General features: G+C 40.3%; 1 protein-coding gene across 5 annotated transcripts in view; it reads left to right on the top strand.

Moving 5' to 3' along the window:
• Window positions 1–20,512, top strand: part of NRP1 (neuropilin 1) — a 133,572-nt gene extending 113,060 nt beyond the window's left edge. For 2 of the 5 annotated variants that reach the window (XM_084620233.1, XM_084620235.1), the window contains 5 exons: window positions 6,599–6,736; window positions 12,820–13,094; window positions 13,587–13,680; window positions 15,570–15,626; window positions 16,859–20,512. In XM_084620233.1, the coding sequence (XP_084476359.1) occupies window positions 6,599–6,736; window positions 12,820–13,094; window positions 13,587–13,680; window positions 15,570–15,626; window positions 16,859–17,151 (857 nt within the window). In that variant the 3' untranslated portion in view covers window positions 17,152–20,512. Of the gene's footprint in view, window positions 1–6,598; window positions 6,737–6,855; window positions 6,995–12,819; window positions 13,095–13,586; window positions 13,681–15,569; window positions 15,627–16,858 lie in introns of those variants that run through there. The other 3 variants (XM_084620236.1, XM_084620234.1, XM_084620237.1) reach the window with 2 other exon arrangements.
• Window positions 20,513–20,971: the final 459 nt, after the last annotated feature.

Raw genomic sequence — 20,971 nt, 5'->3', positions numbered from 1 at the left:
TCTCAACAGACAGCTCTGCCTGCCTGCTCCTGCACCACCTCGGTTAGAGGGAACAACCAGCTTGCAGGTAGAGCTGGTCAGAAAAAGTCAGACAAAGCAGTTATTGATTGGAAAACGTTGTTCTGTCAAAATCGAAATACTTTGTGACATCATGTCAATGCTGTCAACATTTTGTTTTGCAGTAAAAAGGGGGGGTGGGGAAGAGTTCCAAAACATCCCAGTAGGACATTTTCAGAATGAAACATTTTGATTTTTCCTTTCAAAATGATTTTTTTCTTTCTAACATTCTTATTATGTATTATATATTGTAACAAAACAGTCTGACCAAGCCAGAGTGATTGTTTTTTAATTTGCTTTCACTGAGAATTTTGAAATTTTGGTATTTGCTTCCATATAGGAATGAAAACAAATCTGGAAATCTCAAAATCCTCCATGAAATGGAATTTCCACTCTGCACACAGCTCCAGTTGCAAGTTATGCTGAGTCTTGTTGGCTTGAGTGGACTGTTCCGTAATATGACTGACTACTTTTGGCAAGGGCAGGGTAGAGTCTTTCAGGATCTCTTCATTGTCTTTCTTTACTGCCCGCCCCCCCACACTGCCGTTACTTGCTCTGTGATGAGCCAGCATTTTTCCAGCTAAAGACATTGCTTTGAGGCACCCTTCAGAGCTTGCCAATGTTATTTCCCTTTATTGTTCAGTCAGTCACTTGTGTTCACCTAGGCACTACTTCCTCCCATGGCATAAGGGATAAGCGCCGATCCCAAACTCCAATTCTCCATGTGGCAGCATATAACAAAGGCTCACAGACAGATGGGCAGCCAGATAAAATAGTGATGGTCCCTGAAAAAATGTTTATAAATTAAAACAAAAGTTCCAGAATCTTTGCACTGCCTCACTGCAAGGCATCCTTAAACGCTGCATAAAGGGGAAGCTGAGGATATTCCCTAACATTGGGGAAATCTCTAGTGATGTGAAGGCAGTGTAAGTGGCTCTCCATCACCCATTCCTGTTGTCATAAGGGTCAACCTTGGACATGGAGTGGCAGAAAAGGGGCAAGTAAGTTTGGGAGGGATGGGGTCGGGCAGAGTGCAAGATCCCTACTCAGATCCCCAGCCTCTGCAGCTACTGGTTGCAAGCAGTGTAATTTAAACTAACCTTGAAGCTGGTCTAAGTTATTCCTGGGACCTCTTTGGCCCCCACTGACCCAGGATTGGAGGAGTGACTTAGAGCCATCTTTCTCCACCCCCTCTCCTCAGCTGCTCCAAGTGTAACTTCAGTACAGCAGTCAACGGCCCTCGGATTCGGTCCTGATTCTATTTAAATCAAAGAGATTTTTGCCATTGATGTCAGTGGGGCTGAGTCCTAGGGAAGTTAGAAACAAGAATGGAATAAAAAATGCTTAAAGGTTTGAATTTCTTAGGAGAGTATCTAAACTGCTTGCAAAAGTTGAAAAGTGTCGAGTCACCCAGACACCTAATGTGGCATTAACAGTCCTGCCCACCAAGATGACTACTTGACAAGTGTCATTCCTGTGCCTTGTCAGCCCAGTTCTTTTTAAACCTCTCTTGCAGTGGCAAGGAATTGATTTAAAGAACCAAGTGGCATGCTCAACTCTTGCCTATTTACACATAAACCAAGCTGTGTATTTGCACTATATGTGCTCAACAGGTGTGCACAGCCCTGTGTAAATCAGGAAAGTTAATAAATCAAATGTTTTGTTTCATGCAATTGTAATAACTGGTTTACAAAGATACATCAGGTAAAATGAGGGGACAAGAAACATCTTTAAGGTAGAGTGTGTCTGATTCTCTTTACACTAGGGCAACGTTACACCACTATACAGAGCCGCCTGGGGGGGGCAAGTGGGGCAATTTGCCCCAGGCCCCCACGAGAATGTGTGAAGTCTGAGGTCTAAGACAGGGAAGGGGCCAGTAGCGTAGCTAGGGTGGGAGCGGGGCAGCGGCTGCTCTCCCACTGAGCACAAGTGGTACCTTTTTAATTTTTTGGCGCCTTTTAAATTTTTACTCACCCGGCAGCGCTCCGGGTCTTTGGCGGCATTTCGGTGGCGGATCCTTCAATGCCGCCAAAGACCCGGAGCGAGTGAAGGACCCGCCTCCGAAGTGCCACCGAAGACCCAGAGCACCACCGGGTGAGTACAAGTGGCTGGCACCTTTTTTTATGTCCGCTCCCCTTGTTCGCTTCACCTGGCTACGCCTCTGGAAGGGGCCCCTGAAATTGCTTTGCCCCAGGCCCCCTGAATCCTCTGCGCGGCCCTGCCACTATAGTAGTGTAAAAGGACCTTAAAGTGTGTGAAAATATAATTTACTCCCAGTTTAAGACTGCTTTACACTGCCAGAGTGGTAAATGAGAATACTGTAAATGAGAATCAGATCCAGTATGTGAGCACTGACGTGGTCCAATTATTTTGATAAATTCCCATTTTAATGTTCAGATAACCCTGATTCACAGCATCTATGAAGAGTTTTCTTCATGTCCTGAATGCCATTCTGTTCCTTCTTGCCTCCAGTTGGTGCAACTGTAGAAATATGTCAGACTGTGTCCCAAGAAAGATAAATGGACTTGAAAGGAACTCACCCAGCTGGATTTTCAAATGACTAGCTTGTTCATATGCAGCATTGATGATTACAGCTGTGAGCAAGATGTAGCCTGGAAGTACAGCCATTGGATACTTTCTGAGAGGATAAATTGGTTTAATTCCATACCACATAAACCTACATTTTTAAAGAGTGGGGATTTTGCCACACATAACCAATTGTTTCTAGTGCAAACAACCTGATATGCATTTGAGCTATGGCCAGTTTACTCCATGCTGTTGTTACAAAGCAAACCTAGCGATTGCTTAACAAGTCATGAGAGGATCACTGTAGTTCAAAAAGATCTTCTAGTGGCATGGACCCAGTGTCACAGCATCTAAATTTCCTTTCTCACAGCTGCCAACATAGGGTCCATGGGGGAATGGCTGCAGCTGACCTCTAGCTATTGCATCACTCCCTGGGACCTTGAAGAGTGTGATTTAGAGCAGCTCTACACCTGGTGCTCCTCAGCCAAATATCTATAGCTAAAATGTCCATTTCTCATTTTATGGGCCCTTTTAATTCCTAATCTCTTTACTGCCCATTCTTGCACTTCCCCATTAAGTTGTTTTCTAAACACACTGAAATGTCATGCCTTTCCCTAACACTGCTGTTCTGTTTTTCTGAAATATGCATTAGCACCAGGCCAATTTTTGAGAAAACAATAGAGACAGAGCAACAAATACTTCAAATAACTGCAAGCATACACTGGCCCAAACCTGATTGCCTAACTCACAAAAAAAGTCCCATTAACTTCAGCAGAACTACTCCCATGGGTTAGGTGAGCCAGAGTTAGCCCATTGAAATCAAGGGGACTATCTGGGTAAAAGAAGCCCATTTTCACTCCCAACCATGGTATCTACCACACCAAAGCTCAGATACATAGAAACTGCCATATTAGTTCAGACCAGGGTCCATCTAGTCTAGTATTCTGTCTCTGGCATTGGCCAACACCAGATATTTCAGAGGAAGTTGCAAGAAACTCCACAATAGGCATACGTTGGATAATGTACCCCCCCACCCCATGAAGGTCTCATCTGAATCCCTACTAGTTAGAGATTGACTTAAACCCTGAAGCATGAGGTTTTCTAGCTCTTCCAGCACTCTTTTTTAGAATTAAATAATTTTCTCTAGACCATTCACGGTGTTATATACTTTTATCATGTTCCCTGTTACTTGTCTCCTTTCTAAAGTAAACAGTCCCAGTCTTTTCAGCCTCATTGTGTGTGCTATGTGATAGCTTCAGACCAATGTGCTGTATAGATCACAATTTTCCTGTGTTGTGGTTTGTATGTTGTGAGGGATGTCACAAGCTTTGCATGATGCTGCCTTTGGGGTTCAATCAAATAAATGTTGTTTAACATTTTTCTTCTACTTTTTTAAAGTCCTATTTCATGGATGCAATGTCACCGCCATGTGACGCAGCTGTCTTTCTCATCATCTTTAGCCGTGAAAGGATATTTTTTGCTAACTTAAAAACTTTCACATCACTGCAACATAGCTCTCTTCCTTCAAAAACTTCCTTTGACTTTGAAGTGTTCCCTTTTAGGGCCTAATCCCTTTAATCTTTACTCAGGGCCCCACTGTCTGTGAGAATAACCTATGTGGGAAGGCATTTCTTACATGTTCTTTCCTCCAGGCCAGATGCTCCCCCTGCTCTGTGGAGAAGCTGGGAATTCTGCTCCTTCAAGCTTTGGATCCCCTCTGTCCAAAAAGAGCCTGGGGGATCCCCTGGAATAGGGAATCCACCCAGTAGCCCCTTGCCTCTCTTCTACAACCCAGCTCCATTATTACTTCTTGGATCCTTCAGGAGCTATGGTTCCAAGGGTTCCCCCAACAGAAATTGCCTTCTGTACCTCCCCTGCAGGGTGGTTCACAATAAGTAGGGGAAACTCTGTAATACTGCAGGTACTGCATTGTATTTGCATTGGCTTTCCTTGTGAGTTGGAGATAAGAATGAAAAGGAGCACAGCTCATGTCCCCGAGTTGATATTGATGGGCGCATGAGGCCCTCTGTTCTTAGTTCTTACCCACACAAAACTCTCATTGAAATTAATGGAAGTTTTTCCTGAATGAGGACTGACGGACAACTGAATAACGACTTCAGGATTTGGCCCTTTGAGCAGTCACTTTGTTGAGAGTGGGGGGTTGTTCCACTGTGAATTTTCATTGCTTCAGATGAGCCCCTCTTCCAAAGGGGACAAAGTGTAACAGATTTTGAAACAGTTTTTGGAAACCAGAAATGCAAAGAATTCCATCCTATCTTTTGTAACATCTATCCATTCGAATTCCAAGTTCCATTGAAAACTGCTTTGTATTAAACCTTTAGGCAGAGTTGAAGAGAAGCTGAAAACAAGATATGATCTCATCCTGACCATAATAAACCCCATAATACCAGACTTCTCTTGTTTTACACGGAACTTGTGGGCAATGGGCCACATTTGTCTCTTTTCATTTTTTATTTGTCCATTTCAATGCTGCCATCTTGTGGGCCAACTTGTCTGAAAGATGCTGAAACTGTTTGTTACTAAACCTATGTACTGTAATTGCCAGCAGGCCTTTCCTACAGAGTTGTTTGCATTGTTATTGGAGCCATGTTTGTCCCAAATCCTTTCATTAGCGTGTCTGACTTTTTGTTGTTGTTTTTCATAACCAAATTTTATTGTGAGCTATTACACAAATCAAAATCTTATGGTATGAACAATTAGAAAAAAAATATGACAATTGGAACAGCATCTTCTTTGAGCCACAAGTATTACAACAAAAGTTATCTGATAATGTTTCAAAGAGCAGATGAGTTAATCAGGTCACATAAAATCAGAGTGGACTCAAACATTTATATATTCAAAAATATTTGACTAGCTTTATTTTATTCTTCCTTTTCCAAGCCTCTCTGCACTTTCTGGTTCTGCCTGGGACCAGAAATCCTAAAAACCTTTTCTTATGAGTTTTTCAGACCAGTTTTGTAGCCCTCCTCAGAGACATAGATAATCCTCTGAATTTTTGATGAATTATCCAAACCAAATCTCCATGTGGTTCACCCATCACTAATTAAGAGACTCTCATTTTGTGGCTTTGGCACAATTTTTTCCTTGTGACCCTCAAGTACATTTATATTACATATATTGTTGTGAGTGGAAATGTGGGTGAGCAGAGAATTGTCAGTTATCACATATACGCTATGGAAAGAACTTGGTCTTGCATTTTAATGTAAAGCCATTGGCACTACTATACATAGGGCTTACCAGTGTCTAAGGCTATTACTACACTGTGAACTAGGGATGTGATTCCCCTGCTGGTGTATACATGGAGCGAGCATGAGTACAAATTGCAGTGTAGCCGCCACAGTAGTGGCAGTGAAGGCACAGCTGATCCATGCTGAGCACAGCAAGTTTGTACTCACGATGGCTCAGCCATGCCTCTGCTGCCACTACCATGGCTACCATGTCTATACTGCTATTTATATCCATGCTAGTGCAATGAGGAGAGCAGAGGAATCACACCCCTAACTTCTAATGTAGACATAGCCTAAAAAGCCCTGTCTTGGAATGTATGGAAGAGCCATGCTGAAGCTGAATTCCCAGGTGGAATTCTGAAGCAGGAGGTCCACCACCTGATCCTCCACGCTTCACAGAGCCAAATCTGCTTGCTGTTCACTCATCCCAGTCCTTTTGCTGAGATGAGTACCACTACCTCATGGAGCAGTGGCTTTGCTCCCTAGCCACATTGTGGCTGGCTCTTGTAAATGAGCGAGGTTCCTTGCCACAGTCTAGCCCATAAAACCAGGAGAAAATAGCTACATAAGTTATTGGAAATAATTGGCTATTTTAGCTATTGCCTTGCAATCCTGATCTGTAAGGGCTTCTCAGAATTTCAAGTAGAAATGGTTATTTCCATAGACTAATCAAGGTAGTTTGTTGTTGTTGTTTAAATAAAAAATCTTAAGTTATATTGATAAATTGTATCCTTTTATTTTTGCCCCACCTTCCTCTGTTCCTGCAGAGTTGCCAGCATATGGTTTCAACTGTGGATTTGGTTGGGGATCTCACAAGACTTTGTGCCACTGGGAACACGACAGCCAAGTAGATTTAAAGTGGTCAGTGCTGACTAGCAAAACTGGGCCTATTCAAGATCATACAGGTAATCATGAGTTCATGATGGAGTCACCTTTTAGGGGAAAGGGGCATTTGTGTAGTGCCAGAGCATCTTCCAGAGCATGAGACTTTGCTGTATCTACATTCTAAAATATGTCTTTTCAGGAAGATGATGCCCTAGTTAACCCAGCCCATGACTTACAGTCGTGGTCTCATGGTCTCCTGAGTCTGCTACTGCCAAGACAAATGTGCCTTTTTGTCAGGAAATGAAGATAATCATCAGTCCCAATTCCCCTGGTTGATAACTCCTCTACGGGGCACTAAGACTTCAAATGTCTGCAGCAGTACCCTTCCATCCAGTCACTCATCCTGTTACTGCTAGTTAACAACCAATATAATAATAAATGGATCCTTATGCATTCTTGTTAATAATGATGGTTATACATCTACCAAAGGAGCAATATATAAGATAGAATTGTAACTTCCAAGGCTTCTTCAAACATCAACCCACCTCAGATGGTATCCCCCTCTTCATACATGGTTCTTCAAGAAATAATATCTCAAAGAACTGATTGGCTGATCCTGAGGAACCCCTTTCCCAGAAGTGCCCTCCAACTCGGGCTTCGGCATAGCAGGATCATAGATACACTGATGAGTACCAGAGATGGGAGGGCATTTCATGACCTGCACATCTTTAGTTTTAGTGTTCTCTTTTTCATACGTGTAGTCTAATTAAATGTGCTAGAGATGAATTTCCCCTTTCCACTTCTGCAGCCCCTTTGCCTAATGAGAATGACAAGGAAATTAGATAAAATTGGACTCCTTAAATTCTGAGACACTTTCAATTGAATCTTGAGACAAGTACAGTAGTTTTAGAAAAAAAACTTAAAATACTTTGACTATAAATGGCACTGTACAAATAAATGGCATCAAATTAACTAAACGCAGTTAGCTGAAATGAAGGCTGTAATGGTGGAAAAATTGATGCAAAGTAAAGTTAAATGGTTCAATAAGATCTGACATTGAAAGGAGGTTAAAAGCTACGTTAGCCAGAGACTGACAAAATCTAAAAGGCATGCATAAGTAAAGCTCTAATTAAGACAACGAAGACAGAGTTCCTGACCCAGCACTGCAATAATATTCTGGAAATGAGAAATATCTGCACTTTGCTACCAAAGATTATAGAGGCTGAACTTGTCTTCAGTCAAGAGCTGAAGAAATGATATTTCTTAAATGAGATTTTGTTGTTCCTACCAAGCTCTGCTATTACAGGGACCTTTTTATTTCCAGTATCTAGCTTTGAGAAGTTTCCAAAGCATTATCTTAAAGCCCCTTTTCCTCCCTCCTACTGCAACACACAAAAATTTCCTAAATTTCCTCTCTGACTCAAAGGTGGTCTCCCCCTGCCTTGCTTGCCACCCACTCAGCAGCAGCTACAAAATGGGTATGTAGGTAGATTACTAGCAAGCAGTTTGGCTGCACAGAACTGCAGTGATAGACAAGCTGACCAGTATCTGAAGTCACTAAAGTTAGGCAATTTTTCTTCCAGAGTTCTTTATATATTATGGAAGAGAAATTATTAACCATTTTGAGTCACATTCTGCTCTCATGTGCACATGTATAAATCTGGAGTAACTCCCCTGAAGTCATGTTTACTTCAACAGCGCCCTCCCTGAAGCAATTGCTTTAAGACTGCAAGGCCTGCCTCACATGACTTCAGCATACACATGTGGTATGAGGCCTCCACATGGTTATATTTGGACTGACTTCTTCCCAACCTGGTCAGTCAGCCTAACTCTTCAGTCATTTCCCTTCTCCCCCCGCCCCTCAGATTTCCCTATCACCACCCTGTAGGCACACTTGCACATGTATATGTTGCAGTCTGAACAGAATGGAGGGCTGGGAGGAACATTCAGGCACAGAAACCCTTGCCTGAGAAGCTGAACAGAACTTTATTGCAGTAAAACTGAAAGAATCACATAATTTTCATCCTGGCTCCTGTGCAGAGCTCTTCCAAACCTTGATCTACCCTGCATCCCCTTTGGACTGGGTATCTGACTGAACAATGATTAGTCTAATAAAGCAGAAACACCCCCATTTCACATTAGAGAGGCCAGTTTTCTCACCTCTACTGCCTTTAGCTCCTGGCTCCCACTCCTCTCTTCTTTCTTCCTTCAGCTTTTACTGTCTCCTCCCTCGCATACTTCCCAGAGTGGCATGGCTGGTCAGCCCCCATTGGCCCAGTTTGGAACACATTACAACACCTCAACAAAACACTCAAATGAACGTTGTTCTAAAGGTACTTTAGGGCAGTGCTACTCAAGCTATCTGATGTGGGGGACCGGCAATTTTTTTTTCCAATGTGCGCGCAGACCGGCAGCTGATGGCTCGCGGACCAGCTCTGGTCCACGGACCATCACTTTGGGTAGCACTGCTTTAGGGTATTAATATCACTACACTGTACAGAAATAAACACCAATCCTGAAAATATAGCCTTGTTCTTCCATAGCCTTATGTTACATACAACCCTTGCTTTTTTTCTTTTCTTTTGTTTAAACACTGGATGTGTGCGTGGACAGATATTACCTAATTTAGAATTCAGGTGTTATATACCTTTATTGTTCCTTTTCTCCCTCCTACATTCAAAATTACTTAGTTCTAATGCCATTTGCATCGCTTCATATGCAGAAATACATCTGCAATCACAATGCATTGTTACGTGATCTCGGGATAAGTCTTATGTCCTGCCATCTGAGATGTTTGTAGAAATCTATTGTAGAGTTTTAAGGATTATGGACCAGATCCTTGGTTGGTGTAAATGGACATAGCTGCACTGACTTCCATAGAGATTTTCTGATTTACACTAGCATAAGGTCTTGTCTTATAACTGGTTTCAGAGTAGCAGCCATGTTAGTCTGTATTCGCAAAAAGAAAAGGAGAACTTGTGGCACCTTAGAGACTAACCAATTTATTTGAGCATATGCTTTCGTGAGCTACAGCTCACTTCATCGGATGCATTCAGTGGAAAAAACAGTGGGGAGATTTATATACACAGAGAACATGAAAAATGGGTGTTATCATACACACTATAAGGAGAGTGATCACTTAAGATGAGCTAATACCAGCAGGAGAGCGGGGGGAGGGGTGAAGAAAAGCTTTTGTAGTGATAATCAAGGTGGGCCATTTCCAGCAGTTGACAAGAACGTCTGAGGAAGAGTGGGGGTGGGGGGAGGAATAAACATGTGGAAATAGTTTTACTTTGTGTAATGACCCATCCACTCCCAGTCTCTATTCAAGCCTAAGTTAATTGTATCCAGTTTGCAAATTAATTCCAATTCAGCAGTCTCTCGTTGGAGTCTGTTTTTGAAGTCTTTCTGTTGTAATATTGCGACTTTTAGGTCTGTAATCGAGTGACCAGAGAGATTGAAGTGTTCTCCAACTGGTTTATGAATGTTATAATTCTTGACATCTGATTTGTGTCCATTTATTCTTTCACGCAGAGACTGTTCAGTTTGACCAATGTACATGGCAGAGGGGCATTGGTGGCACATGATGGCATATATCACTTTGTCCTCACCCATAACTATTTCACATTTGGGGACAATGTATACCTTCAAATCAGCGGCACTGCTATGGGTACCCGCATGGCCCCACAGTATGCCAACATTTTTATGGCTGACTTAGAACATCACTTCCTCAGCTCTCGTCCCCTAACGCCCCTACTCTACTTGCGCTATATTGATGACATCTTCATCGTCTGGACCCATGGAAAAGAAGCTCTTGAGGAATTCCACCATGATTTCAACAATTTCCATCTCACCATCAACCTCAGCCTGGACCAGTCCACACAAGAGATCCACTTCCTGGACACTACGGTGTTAATAAGCGATGGTCACATAAACACCACCCTATACCGGAAACCTACTGACCGCTATTCCTACCTACATGCCTCCAGCTTTCACCCAGATCACACCACACAATCCATTGTCTACAGCCAAGCTCTACGATACAACCGCATTTGCTCCAACCCCTCAGACAGAGACAAACAAGATCTCTATCAAGCATTCTTACAACTACAGTACTCACCTGCTAAAGTGAAGAAACAGATTGACAGAGCCAGAAGAGTACCCAGAAGTCACATACTACAGGACAGGCCCAACAAAGAAAATAACAGAACGCCACTAGCCATCACCTTCAGCCCCCAACTAAAACCTCTCTAATGCATCATCAAGGATGCATCCTGAAGGATGACTCATCACTCTCACAGATCTTGGGAGACAGGCCAGTCCTTGCTTACAGACAGCCCCCCAACTTGAAGCAAATACTCACCAACAACCACATACCACACAACAGAACCACTAACCCACATACCACACAACAGAACCACTAACCCAGGAACCTATCCTTGCAACAAAGCCCGTTGCCAACTGTGTCCACATATCTATTCAGGGGACACCATCATAGGGCCTAATCACATCAGCCACACTATCAGAGGCTCATTCACCTGCACATCTACCAATGTGATATATGCCATTATGTGCCAGCAATGCCCCTCTGCCATGTACATTGGTCAAACTGGACAGTCTCTATGTAAAAGAATAAATGGACACAAATCAGACGTCAAGAATTATAACATTCATAAACCAGTCGGAGAACACTTCAATCTCTTTGGTCACTCGATTATAGATGTAAAAGTGGCAATTCTTCAACAAAAAAACTTCAGAAACAGACTCCAACGAGAGACTGCTGAATTGGAATTAATTTGCAAACTGGATACAATTAATTTAGGCTTGAATAGAGACTGGGAGTGGATGGGTCATTACACAAAGTAAAACTATTTCCCCATGTTTATTCCCCCCCCCCCCCCCACACACACACACTGTTCCTCAGACGTTCTTGTCAACTGCTGGAAATGGCCCACCTTGATTATCACTACAAAAGCTTTTCTTCACCCCTCCCCCTGCTCTTCTGCTGGTATTAGCTCATCTTAAGTGATCACTCTCCTTACAGTGTGTATGATAACACCCATTTTTCACTTCCTCTGTGTATATAAATCTCCCCACTGTATTTTCCACTGAATGCATCCGATGAAGTGAGCTGTAGCTCATGAAAGCTTATGCTCAAATAAATTGGTTAGTCTCTAAGTGCCACAAGTACTCCTTTTCTTTTTGTCTTATAACTGTACTGTATATGAACTATAAACTAATCTTAGTTGGATGGAAATTAAATATAATCCTTTGTTGGATGGACATTATGAGAAACATACTGGTGTAATTTTGTTACCCAAACTGAACAAAATTTCCACATTCTTCTCACTTAAAGTCATTAAAGATGGGATTCCTGAAGGAGCCTAAGGGAGTTAGGCACCCAAATCCCAGGACACCTAACTCACTTGCACGCTTTGGAAATCCCAGCACATTCTTGGTGTTTTGGGAGAGTATTTCACACAAATATATTGAATCAAAATTCATCCCTGAAATCAATCGAGTAATTCCAGAGATTAATTTGTCCAGCCATTATTTATTGTGGTTCAGCTTTAAATAGAAATCACTTCTGCAGCAATGTTTGTATTTCAGTTCCTGTCTAACCATGGCTATTCAAAATGGTTTTATACTTCTATGTTCATTCCTTCCTAAAAAATATAAACACTGCACAATTTGAAAACAGAGTTAAAATAGTCCTTCACACAATAATTGTAGGGCAAGCCAAGGTGTATTTATATCTAGACTGGTGCAACATAGATGTCTCTTGTCAGTAGGCATACACTGAAAAACAGAACACTCATTGTAATGAGCATGTTTTAGTCTCCTTTCCTGGGCAACTGTGAATGACCTCTGCATGCCTTAGCAGTGAACATCAACCATGATGCTACAGTTCAGTTCGCTATCAGACTTATACATGATCATGGTGAATTACAGAAAGTCATTAGCTGTGATTTACAACCAAAAGAAGTTATTGCTAATGTATCATTTTTAAAAATTCCCCAGGTAAATACTCCACCTACCTTAACAGTGTGACTCTTAACAGATAAATCTGGAAGAGGATAGAGTGATTTGGAATATTTTGGTCTGTTAGGCTAACAAAAAATGAAACTTGGTCACTGTTTCTAACACACTATTATTGTGACAGCAGGAGATGGCAATTTCATTTACTCACAAGCTGATGAAAACCAGAAAGGCAAGGTTGCACGGCTGCTAAGCCCTGTGATTTACTCTCAGAACTCTGCACACTGCATGACTTTCTGGTATCATATGTCTGGGCCCCATGTTGGCACCTTGAAGATCAAACTGAGATACCAGAAGCCAGATGAATATGATCAGGTTCTGTGGACACTGAGTGGACATCAGGGGAACTGCTGGAAAGAAGGACGTGTCCTTCTTCACAAGTCTGTGAAACATTATCAGGTAAGATTGGTTGGATTTGTTCTGGGGCAACAGAGTCAAGGTCTGAGAGATTGTGCCGGCTATATTTCATATGAGATGGTAGAAAATGTCAAGGAACAATTTTTGTAGACAATGTTGTAGCTGCATGTGGGATGTTATTGCCATGACAATAACAGCAGTGGCATATTTCATGGGATTCTAGATGACAGGAATACAAGCAGTTTGTTGCAGAAGGCTAGTTGAACTGCTTTACCAACCATTTGTCACCTTTATAAAGTTTCAACCTTACTACATCTATTGTTCTCAATTTAAAAGTCTTTAGAAAAGGTGTGAAATTACATAATGCAATATTGGTATGCAACAAATATTGACCAAAACCAAGCAAAGTACATGTACATGTGACATCATGTGAACTTAAGCTGGATGCTTTTTTAAAGAACTGTTTGAGAATTCCTGAACACAGTTATTGGGCATTAACACTAAAGCCAATGTAAAATTATCTAATTTTGCCAGGTGGTTGTCGAGGGAGAAATTGGAAAAGGACATGGAGGAATTGCTGTAGATGACATTAATATTGACAACCACATAGCACAAGAGGATTGCCAAAGTAAGTATGACTGGAAGAAACCACAAAAGTCTCATCCAGAACACTATTCATCCTGCTCTGATAGCTGTTGTTTTGCTAAGGGCTATATCATGCAATGGATTGATTTATTGATTATAGTGAGAGTTTTGCACTCTGAACAAGGTCATGATGTGGCCTACTGCTTCAGTCTTTACTCAGGCAAAACTCCCAATAAAGTCAAGGACTGCAGGATCAGGGCCAAAATGGCGCATGCCACCATCTTGGATGAAATAATTCTGAAATACCAACCCCTAACTGCGGATAGCATTCCAAGATGAGGCAACCATATAATTACAGAAGACAGAAATTAAAAGACCTTTTCGATCATCATGTTGCTAATCTGTTTAAGTCCCTTCGTATCTTTCTTTGTTCTAATTGATTTTCAGAATTTCAACCAATTTAGTTAATCAGTGAATTTTGTGAACATGCTACTTACTCCCTCTTCTAGATCATTAGTGGCTATATTGTATCAGACTGATCCTCGCAGTGATCCCAGCCCAGCCCCACTAATCACCTTCCCCAAAGCTTAATGCATTTATCATTACCATTTATTTACAGTATTTTAGTCAGTTTTCAAAACACACACTAAATGTTCTTATCTCTGCCAATATGAATTAATATTTATGATAGGATTTTGCAAAGCACTGTATCACATGCTTTATGAAAACCCAGATAGATCACATCTGCCATGTTCCTTTCATCCGCTAAATCTGTAATTCAGCATTGGTTGTGACCTGATTCCCCTAACTACCACCTTCTAGATGTGTGGAACATTGAGTGTTTTAAGAACATGGTACATTCAGTCTCTCAGTGGGAAAGATGGATATTTATATCTGGGAGCATCTGGGCAGTTCAGACCTTTAATTCCTGATCAGTCTCTAGTTACTCCATAATAACTCTATGGGTAGAGCATACTGCAGTTACTCTGGCAGCAATCCCAGCTGTACACCAAGAGTAAAGTCCTGCCACCACCCTGTTGTCTTTAAGTGTCTTATGTAATGATTCTACCATAGGGGATGGGGAATAGAATCCAAGACCTTCAGCCCCAGTTTCTGTCATTTGGCTAACACCATCACCTACAGTAAACTCTTATCCTCTTTGTCCACTAGCAGGGGACAAAACTCAGCCAGCATGTTGCACATACATGCAGTAAATCCACTGTGGCTTCTCTGCAGGAGGATGGGGCAGGATTTGAAGAAACTACCCACTCCCTACGTAGTGTGGAATCCAGCTGTGTGGGGCACCCTGCATGCTGTCATACACTGGTTGTTTAGGATAATCCAGTTCCTCCAGCAACCTCCCCCATGTTAAGCAGGACATTAAGACCATAAGCCAACCTATAGAGCATCTCCTGTCCCACATAGTTGGCTGTGTTGGGGAGGATAATTCCCTACTTACACCCCCTCCCCCCAGTTGAGTTACTCAGGCTGGATGCTGGTCAAGGGATTTGGACCTTTGAGTTCCAATCAAGAGCTTGATCCTGCAACTCTTACTTACACAAGTAGTCCCATTGCAGTCAGTGGTACTGCTCTTGTTATTACTACTTCTCTGATTAAGGGTTACAGGATTGGACACCAAAATTGTAAATAGAATGAATGAGATGCTAATTTCTCATTCTGATTTCTCTTTCCCAGACATGGAAAACCCCTGCTGATAACGCTAAAACTGTGCCAAGATTGGGCAGAGGGGAGTTTTTAAACCTTTCTTTTTTCTCTGTTAATTTTCAAAGCTCCAACGTAATGAACAGCTCTGTCAAGCTGACATAATGAGGCTCTGACACAGAAAAATCTGCAATACCATTATTGCCAGCATGATCGTCAATCAGTGTTTGTAACCCTAATAATCAATGTCATTTCTCTTTGCTTCATTAGAATCAACTGATGTGGAAAATGAAATAGACGAAGACGACCCAGAAATTAATCAAACAGGTAAAAATGGTCTTGTTGTTAAAATAGAATAAATTAAAAGGCGCATTTTCATGTGAATTTGAGTATTTATTATCATCCCATTTACTAAATAAAATTATATAATGATATACAGTATTGAATATTTATGATCTATCTGTAGATGCCATTTATATTTTGCAAAATATAAAATATATCTAATATATTTAAAGAGGTTTTAAGTAGATATAAATAATAAAAGTCCATCAGATTGTAAAGAACAGTAGCATAAAGCTACTCATTCTAAAGCTCACCATATAATGCAAACCTGGTTAGAATTTTTTTGTCTGTAAGTGATCTTTAGTGCTGAAGGAAATAGTATAATGTATGTTCATGTCATACCCAGGTAATTACGCTCAAAACTCTCTTGGCTAATAATTTCTCTCAGTGCACTGAAAATGTAACTTTATGACCAATCAACCAAAGCAGTGCAGTTTTCTCCAGCAGTAATAATCATAGTTCTAAATATATCGATCACTCAACATATTCATTAAAGGTATCATAATTGTCACATTAACCTGATAAAAAAATAGCCCCAATATGTTCATAGTTTGCCGTCAAAGAGGCTAATCCTGCTTCCACTGAATTCAATAGAAATGTTACTATTGACTGAATGGAAGCAAGATTAACCCAGAGAACGCTTTCAGTTTTTACTGTAAAGTTAGCAGGTTTTATAGCCTCATCATATCTCTGTAATAAATCCAGATAGAGATGGGGGAAGTCATTGTGCCATCAACTGAATATTTTACATAAGGAGGTAGAACAAGTTCATCTGTAAAGTGCTTTTTCCCCTGTACCTGTCTCAGGGCCTGATTCTGATCTCTGGAAGCCAAAGTAGTCACATTTAATAAAACGATAGAATACTGGCAAAGGGCCTCAGGTGAACACTACCTTCTTGATACCTGATACCAGTGACTCCCACTGCCTCGCTCAAATTCTGAGGCAGAAGAATAATACCCTAAATGAGCCACAGCAAATTCAGAGATAAGAGTCAAGCTTGAACTAGTATCTGGGCCATACTGTAGTTTTTACCTATAAATTACTGCGCTAAAGAAATTGTGTTTTCAAACGATGCATCAATTTTTGTCAAAATCTAGACATTCTTCCTCCAAACCTCACCTCCATTCCCAAAGAAACCAGTGCATTCTTAGCCTGAGTTGCATATACTCATTCTTATACTCAGTCCTGTGAATGCTGCAATTATTATTCCATTTCAGGGTTTACTCCTCAGAATCGTGAGCATGAAGACCACTACAATGATAATGTCGCCAGAAAGCAAGGCAATGTGCTGAAGACCCTAGACCCCATTCTTATTACTATTATAGCCATGAGTGCACTTGGGGTGCTTCTAGGAGCCATCTGTGGAGTTGTCCTGTACTGTGCCTGTTGGCACAATGGAATGTCAGACAGGAACTTATCTGCACTGGAGAATTACAATTTTGAACTTGTGGATGGTGTAAAATTGAAAAAAGATAAACTAAACACACAGAATTCTTATTCGGAAGCATGAAAGTAAAAAGCAACTAAAGAAGTTTCAAGAGAATTGGAATGGAAGGACATATCGTGATTGTGCTGGGGAACTGTCCATCTTCTTTTACTGTATAGGCTGAAAAGTGTGTTGATAACGCTGAGCCAAGCTTTTCTCAGGAGCTTCAATGAGTATAACTGATAAACATGGACAACAATCTGTGTTAACAATCTGAATCATGTACAGTCTGCTTTTCCTGTTGGTTTTATTTGGAATAATCTAATGCTGGTGTTGAGACCAAGTATGATTGACTTATAGTTCATTTTGTCTTTCTTTTTCTCCTTCTCTCTTGTTTTTCTTTTATGGATAGTTTTATTTTTATTGTGCAAAATCCGAGATGCTGTCACAAAGTGTATTCAGTGGGGTCCTTTTGATGGACATGCTGTCTGTAGCTCAGTGCCCAGAAAATATTGGAGTAATGGCAATTTAGTGGACTCCTGCACCTGTATTTTGTGTATAATTGCTCGTGTTGTGCGTAGGCAAAAAAGGATTAGGGTGTTTTTGAAAAGTACTGTAGCATCAGTACTGATATAGTGTGTCAGCTCTGTTTACGAAGCAATACGGTCAAATTTTATTGATGTTTTTCAGTGTTGTACTAAACTTCGTGCTTGTGAATTCCATACAAGAATATGTGCCATCATCAGACACAACTGGCAACCGAGTGTACTGCCCAGAATCTAAACAAAAAGTCCTTGGCACTGACTAGTGTATGTCCTCTCAAGTGCCTTTTTGTTTGTACTGCTTCTCATTGTGTTAACATTAACTACAGCTCTGTTTCCCTCCCGTTAAAGCCCTTGTCTTTAATCATATTCTGGTGGCTCATTGACTAAAAAGAAAGTATATTTTAGTGTAAAAAAGTAGCCTCGGAAAGGCAAGGGCTAATCATATTTGACAAATTAGCTTGATTGTTCTGCTTTCTGTATTTCAATTTCATGTCTCTTGACCCTTTTGTATAAAGCTGCAATATTCCCTTTTATTGTTCTTTCATATAGAATGTATTTTCAAATGTAAACTCTCTCTTTCTCTCTCTCTTTCTCTCTGAGTAGATTGCATAAGCATATGCCATTGTAAAGGAATGAAAACTGCAGCTTTAACTTGCTGGTAATGGCAAAGGATTTTATTAGACTTTGTGTTAAAAAAAATAAGGGAAAATTCGTAACCCTCCAAAGTCGAACTTTGGGTTTCTTGTTAACAGCATAAAGTGACAGTATCTTTTTTCCTTAGTCGTGAAACATGTATTTTACCCAATCCAAGATGCCTATTAATAGATAGTTACAGATGTGAAAATTATTAAGAATTTCCTTATTGAAAGATTGCCTCCAAAACAAGAAACATTCCCCTCCCCTGGTTCTATTCTCCCCTTGAAGTGTGTATGTATTCATGCTAATCAGGGTTTCTCATGTTCTATGACAGAATAAGATCCCACACTGTACATAGAACATGAACATTTAGGCCAGGTTATATCAAATGGTGTCCAGGCCTTTTGGCTATTGGCTACAAGTGAATAAGCAGCACTCTTTATAGGGTGTACTGCTTCTTTGTACCCTCAGCTTTTTGGATAGATACAGCTGGTTGAATAATGTAAACAAATATTCACAAATAATGTGTTTGATGATTGATGTGACAAATTTGTCAAATAAATTGTTCAGCAAATAATACTCAGCCACTTATGCAGCTGGTCCAACAAGGTAAGAAGAAATGAGTTACTGAGGGCAAGATTGTCACTGCCCTTTGGTATCCAGGTAGGGGAGTAAGGGTCTGTGAGAACTATCCCCACAGCCCTTTCATGGCCTGGCTGATCACCATTGCAGATGAAAGTGTGAAATCAGCCTCTTGCACAAGCAAGTGTGTGGGAAGTGGGGCAAGAGGGATGGAAGTGGGCAGAACTTGGATACCACATGCCCCTAATATACCAACCAGTGGATTTATTTCAACACAAAGGTTTTTGGGGGAAGTGAGTCTCAGTAAAGCACTGCAGTGATTTGCTTCCTCCTTGGAGCAAAGTGGAACCAGGGAAATAATTGTGATTTTTAGGATGCATAGTTCTTTCCCCGAGCTGCTTCCATAGGACAGCTATGCAGTATCTCTATGCAGGGCTAGGACTAAGTAGGCCTCAATCTAGCCCTGAATAATTTAAGTGATAAATGTAATCAATATTCATCAGATAAATGGTTCCAGGTATATTATTCAACCAGTCCTAATGATAGATCAAAAAGTCTTACAGAAAATCCACGTGTATCCTTGTAACAGGGCAGTGGGGATGAGAAAGTTTAACTATTTTACAATAAGACAAAATAGAAAAAAACCTATTAGTTGCTAATACTATGAACTCCTTCAGGAACATAAGAAAAAGACAGAAAACCTTCAAAAGGTAGAGACTTAGGATGAAATCCTGCCCTTATTCAAATCACTGGCAAAACTCCCATTGATTCCAATGCGGCCAGGATTTTTATCCATCATGTCCAACTCATACAGTAATCTAACCATATTGGTATCAAGGCAGCTAGTTAATTATCCCAAAGAAGATTGTTTTTCAAATTTTTTTTCACTGCACTTGTATCACAGTAGTGCAATTTAATTGCATTAGGGTCTGTTCTTCCTTAGATAAGAAAATGTACATTCCATTAACCTACATACATGTATTGCCTTATAAAAGAAATCCAAATTTGGGGGGCCTGATCCAAAGTCTTTCCAGTAATTTCAATGGATTTTGGATCAACTCCTGGTCTTGGTCTAATCTGAATGGAAAAACTTGTTAAGAAACAAAAAAGAATACATCTCCCTTGGGTATCCAGCCCTTATTATCAAAATAAGAATATAGCACTGATGATTTGATTTCTCTGAAGGTGTTGGAATGAAAGTTGCCCTTCAATAAAGGAAAAATGATACTGCAACTTTAGATTGAAAAAGTATCTTGCACTGATAAATATATTTAAAAAATTATATGTTTATAGAGTTATTAATTTGTAAAGGCAGTGTTACAAAATGTTCAGTTTATATTGTTTTAGATTGTTTCATAATTTTAAAGTGTAAAATAACATATTTTTTTTCTTTATTGAAAAACTATAAAAATCTTCTGTAGTAAAATGATTTCATTTTACTGGTATATTATTCCTTCATGTTTTGTACCATCATAAAATTTTGTGCAAATTTTTTTTACAGAAATTTTTATTTTCTATGACAATATGACACTTGTAAATTGTTGTTTCAAATGAACAGTGAAGCCTTAACTTTAAATGACATTTGTATTCTCAGTCACTGAGTAGCATAAAAACCACATAGAACTGAACTGTAACTTAAAATTTCCAAACTATGACTACTACATTCCAAAGAAACAGTTGAATTAAACATTTTCATAAAATATCCCATATCTGATGCCTTTTATTATGCATAGATGGATTGTTTTTAAAAGAGCTTGTCTTTTTAATATCTTGTAACAAACACAATATAGTAATAGAGTCTCATTTGCTAGAAGAGAAAATCACTGCTTAGAATAAAAGGATGAGACACAATATTTTGCTAGACTCAATCTGCATTAACTGAAATTGAACTCATAAGAACCCCAAGGCTGCCACCATTATTCACAAGAGTGAAATTCACCCCTTTGCAGAAATCCAGCACAGGGAATATGCACCACTTAAGGTCTATGGCCTTGGTCCTGCAGCCTGATTTGTGCAGGTGGATCCAAACACCCAAGGCAGAATTCCTTTTAAATCAGTGGGCCTACCCAGGTACAGTGTTCTGCTTACGCAGCTCAGATTGCAGAATCTGGGCCTATGGGATTATTCACCTAAATGCAGAT

This window comes from Lepidochelys olivacea (genome assembly GCF_965140295.1).
Source record: "Lepidochelys olivacea isolate rLepOli2 genome assembly, chromosome: 2".
NCBI classification, from domain to species: Eukaryota; Metazoa; Chordata; order Testudines; family Cheloniidae; genus Lepidochelys; species Lepidochelys olivacea.
The sequence above is the reverse complement of the archived record's forward strand: the minus strand, read 5'-3'. Positions and strand labels throughout refer to the sequence as shown.